The sequence below is a fragment of the Salmo salar genome, chromosome 15 (genome assembly GCF_965601325.2).
Source record: "Salmo salar chromosome 15, fSalSal1, whole genome shotgun sequence".
NCBI classification, from domain to species: domain Eukaryota; kingdom Metazoa; phylum Chordata; class Actinopteri; order Salmoniformes; family Salmonidae; genus Salmo; species Salmo salar.
This window is the reverse complement of record NC_138305.1, coordinates 22782489-22800177: the sequence shown is the minus strand read 5'-3', so window position 1 is coordinate 22800177 and position 17689 is coordinate 22782489. Positions and strand designations below refer to the sequence as shown.

Genomic DNA, 17689 nt, shown 5'->3' with positions numbered 1-17689 from the left:
AACTCGTGTAATGACTGCTCATATTCAACAGAGGGCGCTGGAGCACTGATACTGATCCAGCCACTTCAGAGTAGCGGTAGAGTTTGGCAAATTTGTATTATCTACATCCAAGGACAGAACTTGATTTGGATCAAACAATTATTTAATACATTATTCTAAACGGACTGTTTTCACAAGTTTTAAGTCTTACTTTTCATTAAATATAATTTGATACATGGTATAGTTTTTATCATAGAGACCATGCTATTAGTATCCTATTATATAGTTGATGTGTACTTTGATAGATTGGGTTAATTGTTTAGTCAATATGCCTACTAGATTAAATAAATAATTATGTTTGGGTTCAGTAGGTTATGTAGCCTAGTAATAATTTCAAGAGGTGGCAGTGCTTGTATGGGTAATACAGACGAGTGAAAGAGGAAACATTTTAAGGGAAACGGTTACAGGGCACGTTCCTCTACTCAGACCTTTGCATGCAAACTGTTATGTTGTTGCGAGTTGGTCACTTGATTGACATTATTTCTGGTCAAGGGATGATTGTTTCAAATGTTTGTTTTGCTGTTTGTGACTTTGATTTTAAGAAGATTTTAGGCCCTCTAGCTTATATTTTCTTAATGTTTTAAGTAATCCAAGCTACATAGTCCGGCTATGCACAAGTTTTTATATAATTTCACAATATTTTATCAGATTTAAAGTTTTAGTTTTGGCGACCTACTCTTGTTCCATTCTAAATGTACCGCTGCCCTTTTAAAAACGTCACTCATTGCTTCAAGCCACTCCCCGGCACACCCCACCAAAGGAGCAAACGTACCTCAAAGTCTGTTCAATAACATACAAGATAGTTTGGGGAAACGTGTCGTTCAGTAGAAACCGTTCCGCAACGTAGCAAACGTTCAAGCGAATTGAACGCTCATCAAATCTACCCGCTAGCCTAGCTGTACAGCCTTGCTTTTATTCATCCACAATAGTTTGTCGTTGTCCATTTAGAAATTGAATTCCATATATAAGCTATGTCCATCAACATGGCCATAATTTAAAGTATTTTAAAAACAAACTAGCTAGATCAGGTATTGGGTAAAGCTAATGGGGGTGGGGCCACACAACATCTGAACTCCTCATGAGGGGCGCAGAAGCGCTAACATGGGCTCATTGAGTATTAGCTAACATGGGCTCATTGAGTATTAGCTAACATGGGCTAATTGAGTATTAGCTAACATGGGCTCATTGAGTATTAGCTCATTGAGTATTAGCTAACATGGGCTCATTGAGTATTAGCTCATTGAGTATTAGCTAACATGGTTCATTGAGTATTAGCTGACATGGGCTCATTGAGTATTAGCTAACATGGGCTCATTGAGTATTAGCTGACGTGGGCTCATTGAGTATTAGCTGACATGGGCTCATTGAGTATTAGCTGACATGGGCTCATGGAGTATTAGCTAACATGGGCTAATTGAGTATTAGCTAACATGGGCTCATTGAGTATTAGCTAACATGGGGCTAATTGAGTATTAGCTAACATGGGCTCATTGAGTATTAGCTGACATGGGCTCATTGAGTATTAGCTAACATGGGCTCATTGAGTATTAGCTGACATGGGCTCATTGAGTATTAGCTCATTGGGTATTAGCTAACATGGGCTCATTGAGTATTGGCTAACATGGGCTCATTGAGTATTAGCTAACATGGGCTCATTGAGTATTAGCTCATTGAGTATTAGCTAACATGGGCTCATTGAGTATTAGCTAACATGGGCTCATTGAGTATTAGCTAACATGGGCTCATTGGGTATTAGCTAACATGGGCTCATTGAGTATTAGCTCATTGAGTATTAGCTGACATGGGCTCATTGAGTATTAGCTGACATGGGCTCATTGAGTATTAGCTAACATGGGCTCATGGAGTATTAGCTAACATGGGCTAATTGAGTATTAGCTAACATGGGCTCATTGAGTATTAGCTAACATGGACTCATTGAGTATTAGCTGACATGGGCTTATTGAGTATTAGCTGACATGGGCTCATTGAGTATTAGCTCATTGAGTATTAGCTGACATGGGCTCATTGAGTATTAGCTAACATGGGCTCATTGAGTATTAGCTCATTGAGTATTAGCTAACATGGGCTCATTGAGTATTAGCTAACATGGGCTCATTGAGTATTAGCTAACATGGGCTCATTGGGTATTAGCTAACATGGGCTCATTGAGTATTAGCTCATTGAGTATTAGCTAACATGGGCTCATTGAGTATTAGCTAACATGGGCTCATTGAGTATTAGCTCATTGAGTATTAGCTAACATGGGCTCATTGAGTATTAGCTAACATGGGCTCATTGAGTATTAGCTAACATGGGCTCATTGGGTATTAGCTAACATGGGCTCATTGAGTATTAGCTCATTGAGTATTAGCTGACATGGGCTCATTGAGTATTAGCTGACATGGGCTCATTGAGTATTAGCTAACATGGGCTCATGGAGTATTAGCTAACATGGGCTAATTGAGTATTAGCTAACATGGGCTCATTGAGTATTAGCTAACATGGGCTCATTGAGTATTAGCTAACATGGACTCATTGAGTATTAGCTGACATGGGCTTATTGAGTATTAGCTGACATGGGCTCATTGAGTATTAGCTCATTGAGTATTAGCTGACATGGGCTCATTGAGTATTAGCTGACATGGGCTCATTGAGTATTAGCTAACATGGCCTCATTGAGTATTAGCTGAAATGGGCTCATTGAGTATTAGCTAACATGGGCTCATTGAGTATTAGCTAACATGGGCTCATTGAGTATTAGCTAACATGGGCTCATTGAGTATTAGCTGACATGGGCTTATTGAGTATTAGCTGACATGGGCTCATTGAGTATTATCTCATTGAGTATTAGCTGACATGGGGTCATTGAGTATTAGCTAACATGGGCTCATTGCGTATTAGCTGACATGGGCTCATTGAGTATTAGCTCATTGAGTATTAGCTGACATGGGCTCATTGAGTATTAGCTAACATGGGCTCATTGAGTATTAGCTGACATGGGCTCATTGAGTATTAGCTAACATGTGCTCATTGAGTATTAGCTAACATGGGCTCATTGAGTATTAGCTAACATTGGCTCATTGAGTATTAGCTGACATGGGCTCATTGAGTATTAGCTCATTGGGTATTAGCTAACATGGGCTCATTGAGTATTAGCTGACATGGGCTCATTGAGTATTAGCTAACATGGGCTCATTGAGTATTAGCTGACATGGGCTCATTGAGTATTAGCTCATTGAGTACTAGCTGACATGGGCTCATTGAGTATTAGCTAACATGGGCTCATTGCGTATTAGCTGACATGGGCTCATTGAGTATTAGCTGACATGGGCTCATTGAGTATTAGCTGACATGGGCTCATTGAGTATTAGCTAACATGGGCTCATTGAGTATTAGCTGACATGGGCACATTGAGTATTAGCTGACATGGGCTCATTGAGTATTAGCTGACATGGGCTCATTGAGTATTAGCTGACATGGGCTCATTGAGTATTAGCTAACATGGGCTCATTGAGTATTAGCTGACATGGGCTCATTGAGTATTAGCTAACATGGGCTCATTGAGTATTAGCTAACATGGGCTCATTGAGTATTAGCTGACATGGGCTCATTGAGTATTAGCTGACATGGGCTCATTGAGTATTAGCTGACATGGGCTCATTGAGTATTAGCTAACATGGGCTAATTGATAGACTATAACTGAGGGACATTCAGTAGTGGGAAAAAGTACTCCACTTTCATACTTGAGTAAAAGTCAAGATACCTTAATAGAAAATGACTCAAGTAAAAGTAAAAGATTCCCAGTAAAATACTACTTGAGTAAAAGTCTAAAAGTATTTGGTTTTAAATAAACTTAAGTATCAAAAGTAAATGGAATTACTAAAATATACTTAAGTATCAAAAGTAAAAGTAAAAATAATTTCAAATTCCTTATAAACAAAACAAACTATTTTCTTGTTTTATTATTATTTAGGTTTGGCAAGGGCACGCTCCAACGCTCAGACATAATTTAATAGTAAAGTACAGATACCCCCCAAAACTACTTAAGTAGTACTTGAAAGTATTTTTACTTACATACTTTACACCACTGCTGACCTAACAAGAGAAACTTCAAAAGCACAACTACATTTTGAAATTGTATCTTGTGTATTATACTATTCTATTCTAGCAGGAGTTTGAGACCTGACTGATTTGATTTGATCCGAGGGCCTTTCAAAACGCGCGGTGCAGTTACCCATCCCTGAGTTTGATGATGTACACGGTGTATTTTGCGCATTGGTTTACCCCGCCCGCATCCAATGTCAGATCCCTCCAGAAATAGGTGTGGCACACATTTAATTCGTGACCGCCCCCTGTGTTCCGCCGTTCCGCTGTTCAGCAGTAGTCTACCGAAAAGCAACGGGTTAAATGGAGGCTGCGCTGCCCATGCTTTCACTTGACCCTTGTTTCACACAACGGGAGTTGGTCGGAACTAGGAAACACGGACATTTCTGACATGCGAAATGTTTGTAGTTATACACGTGCCGCGTTCAACGAATCAGTAAATCTGAGTTATCAGGGTTTCCTAGTTCCGACTAGGATGTGAACGCCGCACAAATCCTATCCCCCAGTTGCGGTTCATTCCGCGCATCACTCACTCGTAGTCGACTATTGTAGTACACTGGCTACTAGTCAGTCTACTGCTTATGTTTCGGAGCCGAAGCAAGCGGAGGTTTAAAGTAGGCTATCCACTTACCGCTGTCACAGTTTAGTTTACGCCTGCTACGTTAGGTTAGGCTACTGTCAGAGACACACCTAAAGCATGGATGCTCTGAAATCAGCCGGTAGAGCGATTATCAAGAGTCCCGGAGTTCCGCGGCACACATGGGGCACCTCCAAGCACGAAAGTAAGTGTAGTATTCATGTCTAAAGAATGGAGTTATATCGTTGCGCAGAAATGGTAACACGACAGCACAATGAAACGAGACGAGGGAAAGGAAAGCGCTGACAATAGGCTCTATCTATTCTGCTGCTGTTCTATTCTCACCTCTCTTCTTGTTGGTATAGGAAGTAAAGAACAGTTCAATTATGAGGTGTGATGGAAAATAATAAGGTGCAGTGTGACTATACATTCTTGAATTGCAACAGTGTAACGTTGTTATTATACATTATCAATACAACACCTATTGCTTTTTTATTTCTGCCCGAGTGCACCTGGGAACATGCCACATTTCTCAGGTCCTAGTGGCATTCCAATTACTTGGTTACCTAATTCCACCGTTCCCATAGTGAAAGCTCCATTGTGGGCTCATGTGTGATGAATCAGTTGTTACAGCATGTCAACCGTAAGAAAGTATTCATACCCCTTGACTTATTTTCACATTTTGTTGTGTTACAACTCAAATTCAAAATGGATTAAATATATGTTATTCTCACCCGTTTACACACAATACCCTATAATGACGAAGTGAAAACATGTTTTTAGACATTTTTGCTAATTTTTTGATAATGTAATACAGAAATATCTAATTTACATAAGTATTCACACCCATGAGTCAATGACCAGGCCAGTGACACAAAATCATTTCAAATTCAGGCTGTTACACAACAAAATGTGGAAAAAGTTAAGAGAAATTCCTTCTGGAACATGTGAACTTTCATGTGCTTTTATAACAAACTTGCATTCCATCCGTAAATACGAATACCTTTGTTAAATTACGAGCCAAGTTGGTTGGACGCCATGGAAAAATACAGGAACCTTTCCACTAGCCATGATTGGCTGAGATAATGAGCGGGCTGAATATGCCAGGAGATGAGTTTGGATTGGTCTGCCATGTTGCATGCTTCTGTCTATAACGTGAGTTGCTCAGTATGTGTTAATAGGCCTTTCTACTGCGGCATTTTTGAAAGATATGACATTAGCCATCGAGAAATACAAACATTTTTGCTACTTTTCTCAACAACATAGAGCCTGCTAAATTCAGGGCATCAATCGACAAATCAGTTGGAAAAAGTGATTGGCTACATTCTGTACACGCCACGGTCAGCGTGAACCGGAGTGACTTGATACCATGCTGGCCAAACAAGATGTAGCTACAAACAAAATGGTTCCAGTCTGCCTTGAAGCGTTCATCCATGTATAAGGATAAGAGTCTAGCTACATTTTCAAATATTATATCGTTTCTAATTTTGTCAGAAAGTAATTTTCATTGCAAGTAAAAGTGTACTGTTAACTAGCTAGCGGACGTTAGCTTGCTGGGTCGCTAGCTAACGTTTTGTGTATGATCTGTGTAGTAATATTATTCATATCTCAGAAAGTCATTTGCATTGCTAGTTATAGCCTAATGTTAGCTATCTAGCTAACATTGAACCTAGTGGGTTAGCTTTAGCTACATGCAGATTCATACTCCAGCATTTCATGCATGGTGGCTAGCTATGCCAATCTGGTTGTACTGTAGCTATGGGTTGGGATTATGGGTCATTGTTTAGCTAGCTAGCTAGCTAGACTCCACTTTGCCAGATGATTACATGACCCGTCAAGTTAGCCAGATATATCTGGGGGTGATTACGGCCATCTATTGTATTTCGTGAACATGTCTAGACAATAGTGACCCATCTACTTAGCTAGATGTGTCTGGGGGTGATTACAGCCATCTATTGTATTTCATGAACATGTCTAGACAATAGTGAACATTCCACTTAGCTAGATGTATCTGGGGGTGATTACAGCCATCTATTGTATTTCATGAACATGTCTACATGTCTAGACAATAGTGACCCATCCACTTAGCTAGATGTATCTGGGAGGGGATTACAGCCATCTATTGTATTTCATGAACATGTCTAGACAATAGTGACCCATCCACTTAGCTAGATGTGTCTGGGGGGTGATTACAGCCATCTATTGTATTTCATGAACATGTGTACATGTCTAGACAATAGTGACCCATCCACTTAGCTAGATGTGTCTGGGGGGTGATTACAGCCATCTATTGTATTTCATGAACGTGAACATGTCTAGACAATAGTGACCCATCCACTTAGATAGATGTATCTGGGAGGGGATTATAGATTTCTTTACATTTACATTTACATTTAAGTCATTTAGCAGACGCTCTTATCCAGAGCGACTTACAAAATGGTGCATTCACCTTATTATATCCAGTGGAACAACCACTTTACAATAGTGCATCTAAATCTTTTAAGGGGGGGGGGGGGGGGGGGGGGGGTTAGAAGGATTACTTTATCCTATCCTAGGTATTCCTTAAAGAGGTGGGGTTTCAGGTGTCTCCGGAAGGTGGTGATTGACTCCGCTGTCCTGGCGTCGTGAGGGAGCTTGTTCCACCATTGGGGTGCCAGAGCAGCGAACAGTTTTGACTGGGCTGAGCGGGAACTGTGCTTCCTCAGAGGTAGGGGGGCCAGCAGGCCAGTGGTGGATGAACGCAGTGCCCTTGTTTGGGTGTAGGGCCTGATCAGAGCCTGAAGGTATGGAGGTGCCGTTCCCTTCACAGCTCCGTAGGCAATCACCATGGTCTTGTAGCGGATGCGAGCTTCAACTGGAAGCCAGTGGAGAGAGCGGAGGAGCGGGGTGACGTGAGAGAACTTGGGAAGGTTGAACACCAGACGGGCTGCGGCGTTCTGGATGAGTTGTAGGGGTTTAATGGCACAGGCAGGGAGCCCAGCCAACAGCGAGTTGCAGTAATCCAGACGGGAGATGACAAGTGCCTGGATTAGGACCTGCGCCGCTTCCTGTGTGAGGCAGGGTCGTACTCTGCGAATGTTGTAGAGTTCTTTCACATGACGCATTAATTTAACACGTGTGTCTGTATAAGCATCATCTGAAATTATTAAATATTTATGGCTAACGTTATATCTTTCAAAAAAAGACGCAGTAACAAGGAGTATCTACACATACTGAGTGGCTTTATGTTATAGACAGAAGATGAGGTAGTCATTTAATAATCATGTTTAACACTATTATTGAGTCCATGCAAATTATGTGACTAGTTAAGCACTGTTTTACCCTAACCCTTATTTGGGCTTGCCATAAAAAAGGGGTTGAATACTTATTGGCTCAAGACATGTCAGCTTTTCATTTTTAATACATTTGTAAAAAGTGTCTAAAAACATAATTCCACTTTGACATTATGGGGTATTGTGTGTAGGGCCAGTTATACAAATTCAGGTACAGTGATCGGTAAGCTGCTCTGACAGCTGATGCTTAAAGATAGAGAAGGAGAAATAAGACTCCAGCTTTAGAGATTTTTGCAATTCATTCCAGTCATTGGCAGCAGAGCTTTGCGTTGTCTTGGGTTTGTCTGTATCAGCTTTGAGTCATATTGGGTATGTCTGAATCAGCTTAGAGTTGTCTTGGATATGTCTGTATCAGCTTAGAGTTGTCTTGGATATGTCTGTATCAGCTTTGAGTCGTCTTGGGTATGTCTGTGTCAGCTTTGAGTCATCTTGGGTTTGTCTGTATCAGCGTTGAGTCATCTTGGGTTTGTCTGTAGCAGCTTTGAGTCATCTTGGGTATGTCTGTACCAGCTTTGTACACCTGGATCTGTGGATTTTCTCAAGCTCTGTTAAGTTAGATGGGGAGCGACAGTGAACAGCAATTTTCAAGTCTTTCCACAGATTTTCCATGGGATTCAAGTCTGGTCTTTGGCTGGAACACTCAAGGACAAAGTGTTGCTTTCGCTGTATGCTTGGGGTCATTGTCCTGTTGGAACGTAAATCTTCGCCCCCCCCCCAGTCTAAGGTCATTTGCACTCTGAAGCAGGTTCTCATCAAGGATTTGCCTGTATTTGGCTCCATTCATTGTTTCATCTCTCCTTACCAGTCTCCCAGATCCCTGCTGCTGTAAAGCATCCCCATAGCATGATGCTGCCACCACCATGCTTCACGGTAGGGATGGTGTTAGATGGGTGATGAGCTGTGCCTTGTTTTCTCCAGACAGGGCACTTTGCATTCAGGCCAAAGCGTTACATTTTTGTCTCATCAGACCAAGTTCCTGGGACTTCATGGTATAGTTTCTGCTCTGACCTCATGGCTTAGTTTTTGCTCTGACGTGCTCTGTCAACTGTGAGACCTTATATAAACAGGTGTGTTTCTTTCTAAATCATGTCCAAACAAATGAATTGGCTACAGGTGGACTCTAATCAAGTTGTAGTGACATTTCAAAGATGATCAAAGGAAATTGGATGCACCTGAGCTCAATTTGGACTGTCATAGCAAAGGGGTGTGAATATTTATGTAAAATAGAAATGTCAATAAATGTAGGATAAAAATGAACAGAATATAACAAATATTGTACAATCTAGGTGTGAAAAGCTTCTAGAGACGTACCCAGAAAGACTGACAGCTGTAATCGCTGCCAAATGGGATTCTAACATGTACTTATTGACTCAGGGGTGTGAATACTTATGTAAATTAGATATTTCGGTATAAAAAAATCTTATAGAATGTTTTCACTTTGTCATTATGGGGTATTGTGATGTCATTATGGGGTATTGTGATGTCATTATGGGGTATTGTGATGTCATTATGGGATATTGTGTGTCGATGGGTGAGAAAAATATTTAATCCATTTTGAATTCAGGCTGTAACACAACAAAATGTGTAATAAGTCAAAGGGTATGAATACTCTCTAAAGGGGGGCTGTATGTAAGGGTGGGTGAGTGAGTGGGAGTCGTGGGGTAAAAAAAATATTGAGAAGCAGGTGTGAAGACTCAGTGATAATAGTCACAATCAGATAGGGTTGCTCCGTTGTTTTTTCCATTCTGATGGCGCTTTTTCCTCCCCGTTGGCCATTCTTCTCCGGTCTGCTGACACAGTCATGTCCTCAAACTCAGAGGAGCGCCAGGGTGGGGAGGTTATGAAAAAATGCACAACACTGGCCATCGGGGTCTACTGGGTCTGTGTCCACATCAGACATCATGCCTTCACTTGCCCCGTTGAGATCACTGATCCTCTTCAGCAGAGAGATATTTTCACCGACTGGCCAGTGCCTGTGAAATTACAGGAAAGATATCACATTACCAGTTAATGCTTCAAAACCAACTTTATAAAAATAGGTTCTATTTGATAAAAAAATTCCATGACAGTACAGTAAGGCATTGTTGGCAGACTAGATGAATGCAGTTCAATGCATGATTAATATAATTCATCAATACATTTCTTGGTAGTCCAAAACATATTGCTATCAGGTTGTAAATTACAGCTGCCCTGGTACATTGTTTGCTGCCTCCATTCGGGATGCATTGTTTCAGTTTCAATATTTTGGAGTAAAAACGGACGAATGTAACCAAGGCTGGGAATGTCAATACAATCAAACTAGCAAAGGCAATGATCACAAGTGAGTCATAACGTGGCTAATAGGCTAGTGCACATGTGTCAAACTCAAAGCCTGAACAGGACACAGAAATGAGTATAAATGGCCCTGTCTAGACTTGACAGTTCATGCAGATTTAGTATTCTGATCAGAGAGTTCTGATCATGGAATTATGAATGCGTCATGCATCTACACCGACATTTAAATGTGTCTACCGTGTCCACAGTGTGTCCGGATTCCCTTTTCCCCACACTATATTTAAATGCCACTATGCATTCTACAAATGGTGGAATAGGCAAAATATGATAACAACACAACAACGACTGATGGCAGTAGCTAACTACTGTACTGTAGCTAACTAGCCAGCTAACCTCTGTAGCTAGCCAGCAAGCAACGCTAAAGGGATTGCAAATGGGTTAGTATAATTATTTATTTTTCTAAATATTAGCTAGCTGGGTAGCATTTATGAGGCCAGCAAACACATTCCTCACAAGCCAGAAATGTATTTCCTCCAATAGAAAGAGGAGTGGGAGGCCCCGGGGCACAACTGAGCAAGAGGACAGGTACATTAAAGTGTCTAGTTTGAGAAACAGATGCCTCACAAGTCCTCAACTGGCAGCTTCATTAAATAGTACCCGCAAAACACCAGTCTCAACGTCAACAGTGAAGAGGCGACTCCGGGATGCTGGCCTTCCAGGCAGCGTTGCAAAGAAAAAGTAATATCTCAGACTGGCTAATAAAAACAAAAGATTAAGATGGGCAAAAGAACACAGACACTGGACTGAGTTGCACGTTTTTCTGTAAAAACAAATATGTCTGGCCTGTGGGAGAAAAAAATAATATATATATATATATGGCCCGTGCGTTGATTGAGTTTGACACCCCTGGGCTAGCGTGTCTATTTATGTAGCTAGCTATTTATTTAGCAAGCTAAAAACACAGAGCCTACAGTTAGCTAGCTAGCTATCTATTTCCTGGGAGGATGTCATTGTAGGAGTGGGTGAGTGACCAACTTTTTCCCCTTCATCGTTTTTCATTGGCTACAGCTAGAGGCAGATGTAATTTGCTTAGCTAGCAAGAAATGTGAATCGGTTCGCTAGCTAGGCAACTAGCTATGCTGAACTTGAACAACTGTTATCCACAGTTAGCATATCTCTTAGTTGTCAATCAAATTTATTTGGTATCGATCAAATGGGCTGGCAGGCAGGCAAGTTCCCATTACGTTGTCAAAACGTCGGTTGGGGGACAAACATGGATTGGTAGACAAGCTGCAGAAGACAAGCAGGCTGCTATTATTTATCAGTGCAATTTTGATGGCCAACTAGCTAAAAAAAGTTTGAGAGGGTTTATCTAATGTTCCCTTGTTAGATTCTAGCTTATTTCGTTCTGGTTAGCATTAGTAGTTGACCTTGTATTAGTTGATGTGCATAGGCAACTGAGGGAGAGAGAGAGCCTACCTTTTCATGTTTGTTTGCTTAATAGGACTGTGAAGTTCCCAAATGTAAGAGGACTCCCCTGGTATTTACATATTTGCAGAAATGTATTTATGTGGCTTTTTTTTGCGAATGTGTTCGAATGATCTAACATCGTGATGTTGCTTACAGCCTGTAAACACACTGTCAAGTTCAAAGTGAATGATGGCAGGCCCGTGTGGCAAATGGATTATTTGCATATAGGCCTACTGTAGCTCTGATTGGCTATAGCTCACCGGTCTGCAGTAGTCTCCGGGCCTGGACAAGACAGATGTTTTTATTCAGTTTTATTCACTGCAGTATCTATTAATTGTCCAAACGCATGGCCGTCTTCCCACTCTATATTGCTATAGAATTTTCACAAATGTCTTAGTATATGTCATTCCCTCCCAAACATTCTATGAATTCATGATAATGTGAAAATGACTGTATCTTAAGTGCTCACTTGTAATTATATATTTTTTTAAACAGTGTCATATTCTTTATCGGGGTTTATATGAACAGATTTGAATAAGATTTCATGTTGCTTAAAACGCTGTCAGTTCCACTTTAATCTCAGTTGATTTACCAGCAGATAGTACTCTGGTGTTGTGTGGACTGTTCTTCTTAAAACGATAAAGTAAAAAACATGAAATGAAGTTTTCTGCATGGTATTCTCACCACTATTTTCATGTAACACATTTAACAATACTAAGATAATTATCGTACAACAACTTACCCTGATTGTTTCGCTTTTGACTTTATTTTGTCTAATTCAAAGTCATAAAAAAAAAAATACAAATTTGTCCTCACTTTTCTTGCGGCTTATATTTGTCCTCCTCGCCAGTTAATATGTAGACCCCTTACTGCAGGGCTATGAAAGGGATACCTCAGGATTTTTGACATTGAGACCCTTTATATACTTCACCAGAGTCAGATGAAATCATGGATACATCTTTCATGTCTCTGTGTCCAGTATGAAGGAAGTTAGAGGTAGTTTTAGGAGCCAATAACGTCTACCTTTTGTTCTGTTTAGAGAACACTGGTGGTTTTACTGTAGCCATACCTTGCCTAACAGATTGAGAAAAAGCCCAGCTTCAGCCAAGTGAGGAAAGCACCAAATTAGCACTTACTGTTGCCATTTCTGGTGGCTGTCATCTGTCGAGGTCACAGTACTGGTCAGAACAGATAGATCTTATGACTGGCCCAGGCAGAGAGGACACAGCAGGTGGTCAGAAGAGCAAGCTGTCACCTTGGATCGTGTCAGAGGAAATAGGAGTGAGGCGACCTCTAAATGTTCCAAAAGGTCAAACCTGACCAACGACCATAGGGGACAGATAGGACTCCTCCTCGTTACATAAAGGGACAAGGCTGCTCCTTGCTATGTACAGTAGACACAGCCTTCAGCACAGCCCCAGAGGGAAGATAAAACAGGAACAGCCTTCAGCGCAGCTCCAGAGGGAAGATATAGCTGGTATGTACTAGAGGTCGACCGATTATGATTTTTCAACGCCGATACCAATTATTGGAGGACCATAAAAAGCCGATACCGATTAATCAGCCGATTGTTTTTATTCTTTTATTTATTTGTAATAATGACAATTACAACAATACTGAATTAACACTTTTATTTTAACTTAATATAATATATCAATCAAATCAATTTAGCCTCAAATAAATAATGAAACATGTTCAATTTGGTTTAAATAATGCAAAAACAAAGTGTTGGAGAAGAGAGTAAAAGTACAATATGTGCCATGTAAAAAACGTTTAAATTCCTTACTCAGAATATGAGAACATATGAAAGCTGGTGGTTCCTTTTAACATGAGTCTTCAATATTCCCAGGTAAGAAGTTTTAGGTTGTAGTTATTATAGGAATTATAGGACTATTTCTCTCTATACGATTTGTATTTCATATACCTTTGACTATTGGATGTTCTTATAGGCACTTTAGTATTGCCAGTGTAACAGTATAGCTTCCGTCCCTCTCATCGCCCCTACCTGGGCTCGAACCAGGAACACATCGACAACAGCCACCCTCGAAGCATCATTACCCATCACTCCACAAAAGCTTCCCTTGTCAACTACTCCAAGTCTCAGAGCGAGTGACGTTTGAAACGCTATTAGCGTGCACCCCACTAACTAGCTAGCCATTTCACATCGGTTACACCAGCCTAATCTTGGGAGTTGATAGGCTTGAAGTCATAAACAGCGCAATGCTTGAAGCATTGCGAAGAGCTGCTGGCAAACACACGAAAGTGCTGTTTGAATGAATGCTTACGAGCCTGCTGCTGCCTACCACCGCTCAATCAGACTGCTCAATCAAATATCAAATCATAGTCTTAATTATAACATAATAACACACAGAAATACGAGCCTTAGATCATTAATATGGTCAAATCCGGAAACTATCATCTCGAAAAAACAAAACGTTTTTCCTGTCAGTGAAATACGGAACCGTTCCGTATTTTATCTAGCAGGTGGCATCCCTAAGTCTAAATATTCCTGTTACATTGCACAACCTTCAATGTTATGTCATAATTATGTAAAATTCTGGCAAATTAGTTCGCAACGAGCCAGGCGGCCCAAACTGTTGCATATACCCGACTCTGCGTGCAATGAACACAAGAGAAGTGACACAATTTCCCTAGTTTAATATTGCCTGCTAACATGAATTTCTTTTAACTAAATACGCAGGTTTAAAAATATATACTTCTGTGTATTGATTTTAAGAAAGGCATTGATGTTTATGGTTAGGTACAGTCGTGCAACGATTGTGCTTTTTTCGCAAATGCGCTTTTGTTAAATCATCCCCCGTTTGGCGAAGTAGGCTGTCTTTGTTAGGAAGAAATAGTCTTCACAGTTTGCAACAAGCCAGGCGGCCCAAACTGCTGCATATTCCCTGATTCTATTGCACAGAACGCAAGAGAGGTGACACAATTTCCCTAGTTAAAAGAAATTCATGTTAGCAGGCAATATTAACTAAATATGCAGGTTTAAAAAATCAACCATGTCTAGTTGTGATTATGTCAAGATTGATTGTTTTTTATAAGATATGTTTAATGCTAGCTAGCACCTTACCTTGGCTCCTTGCTGCACTCGCATAACAGGTAGTCAGCCTGCCACGCAGTCTCCTCATGGAGTGCAATGTAATCGGCCATGATCGGTGTCCAAAAATGCCGATTACCAATTGTTATGAAAACTTGAAATCGGCCCTAATTAATCGGCCATTCCGATTAAGCGGTCGACCTCTAGCATGTACAGTATATGTCTTTAGGCAAAGAGAAGGAACCCAGCAGATTGTCTTCTAAGAGAAGGAATCCAGCATTGTCTTCTTGAATGTAGTCTCATTTGAGCTCAGCTGCAGCTGCAGCCGCAGCTCAGTTCTTTTCAGTCTTTAGGTACACTATCCCCTCAACAAGCAATACAATACAGCTAGGAGAGGAAGCTAGCACACCAGGGTATGGAAGACACCTGGAGTGATCTGATCTGAAATAATAGTTGGACTCAGACATGATTATCTGTCATTAGATCAGAATAGAGGGAACTGCGGGTATAATGGTGATATCCTGTCGCTCTGAAGGTCGAAGAGAGAAAAGGATAAAATGGTCCATGTACTGCCTGGTGGCAGAATGGTCTTGTTGCTCACAATGTCATTCTCCCAATTACGAAGTGGATTGGAAACACACACACAGCTTAGTTTACCTCCACATACTGTGTACATTCTCACAAATAAAGCAAACGTGCACACACAAATTGCCTGCATAGGGATCTGGTCAAAGGGATCTGGTCAAAGGGATCTGATCAAAGGGATCTGATCATAGTGATCTGATCATAGTGATCTGATCATAGTGATCTGGTCAAAGGGATCTGGTCAAAGGGATCTGATCATAGTGATCTGGTCAAAGGGATCTGGTCAAAGGGATCTGGTCAAAGGGATCTGGTCATAGGGATCTGGTCAAAGGGATCTGGTCATAGGGATCTGGTCAAAGGGATCTGGTCAACAGTAGTCCACCATAGTGAATAGGGTGCTACTGTATTAGGGACACAGCATATTCCCATTCATCTTTGACAACCATTGCAATCCAATATGTCTGCCGAGCTTCAGCGTATGACATTGTTGAATTTTAAGAGGTCCTATCTGAGATCTGTCAGGGCATTATTCATATTCAACATCAGCCAGACAACCCTCTGTAGTGCCGTGCGGTCAGAGGCAGAGCAGTTGCCATACCAGGCAGTGATGCAACCAGTCAGGATGCTCTCGATGGTGCAGCTGTAGAACCTTTTGAGGATTTGAGGACCCATGCCGAATCCTTTCAGTCTCCTGAGGGGGAATAGGCTTTGTCGTGCCCTCTTCATGACTGTATTGATGTGTGTGTGGACCATGATAGTTTGCAGCCCCGTCGATGAGAATGGGGGCGTGCTCTGTCCTCCTTTTCCTGTAGTCCACAATCATCTCCTTTGTCTTGATCACGTTGAGGGAGAGGTTGTTGTCCTGGCACCACACGGCCAGGTCTCTGACCTCCTCCCTATAGGCTGTCTCATCGTTGTCGGTGATCAGGCCTACCACTGTTGTGTCATTCTAGAAAACAGGGAGTACAGGAGGGGACTGAGAACGCACCCCTGAGGGGCCAACGTGTTAAGGATCAGCGTTGTTTCTAATGAGTTTTATAGACTGATAGAATGATACGTTGGTTCTAATTAAGCAATAAGGGCCGAGGGGTTGTGGTGTATGGCCAATATACCACGGCTAAAGGCTGTTCTTAAGCACGATGCAACGCAGAGTGCCTGGATACAGCCATTTGAAGTGGTACATTGGCCATAACCCCTGAGGTGCCTTATTGTTGTTATAAACTGGTTACTAAATTAATTTGAACAGTAAAAAATAAATGTTTTGTCATACCTGTGGTATATAGTCTGAGATCAGCATTCAGGGCTCGAACCCCCCAGTTTATGAGTTTTCTAGAATGATACGTCGATTCAAATGAGTTTTCTAGAATGATACGTTGGTTCTAATGAGTTTTCTAGAATGATACGTTGGTTCTAATGAGTTTTCTAGAATGATACGTTGGTTCTAATGAGTTTTCTAGAATGATATGTTGGTTCTAATGAATTTTCTAGAATGTTACGTTGGTTCTAATGAGTTTTCTAGAATGATACGTTGGTTCTAATGAATTTTCTAGAATGATACGTTGGTTCTAATTAGTTTTCTAGAATGATACGTTGGTTCTAATGAGTTTTCTAGAATGATACGTTGGTTCTAATGAGTTTTCTAGAATGATACATTGGTTCTAATGAGTTTTCTAGAATGATACATTGGTTCTAATCAGTTTTATAGAACGATAGAACAATATGTTGTTTGTAATGAGTTTTATAGACTTTTATAGGTGCTGTGGAGACAGGTTTCTTGTCTGCAGAGTGAAATCCAGGAGGTATCCAAGTGGTTCCCAAACTTTTCGAAGCTGTGATCCGTAGAGAGTGCCCCCAGCTTTATTCTGAGACCCGGGAGAGGAGCTACCCTTTAATGGGTTTCAACTCACCATTGGATTTGGAAGACACTGACTTCCACCCTGATATGAAGTTTGTGACAGGAATGCAGATATGGTTGGTGTAGTCTTTTATTTAACTTTTGTTTATCCAGGAAGTCCCATTGAGTTCAGAAGATCTGTTTTACAAGGGAGACCTGGCCAACTGAGCAGCTCAATAAAATAGTGTACCTGTTGCCAACATTCCATTTCCTCCCTGCTCTTAGTTACAAATAAATCTGATAGGGTTTGACATGTATAGTACGGTACTGACCATCTCCCCTAGCACTGTTTTATTACAGACTGGCACATGGCACCCTATTCCCGATATACTACCCTATGGGCCCTGGTCAAAAGTAGTGCA

The 17689-nt window shown here is 41.0% G+C and overlaps 1 protein-coding gene across 1 annotated transcript in view; it reads left to right on the top strand.

The window, feature by feature from the left end:
- Positions 1 to 4682: 4682 nt before the first annotated feature.
- Positions 4683 to 17689, top strand: part of arh (Low density lipoprotein receptor adapter protein 1) — a 65197-nt gene continuing 52190 nt past the window's right edge. Inside the window, 1 exon segment of the mRNA NM_001146411.1 lies at positions 4683 to 4925. Coding sequence (NP_001139883.1) covers positions 4841 to 4925 — 85 coding nt within the window. The 5' untranslated portion in view covers positions 4683 to 4840.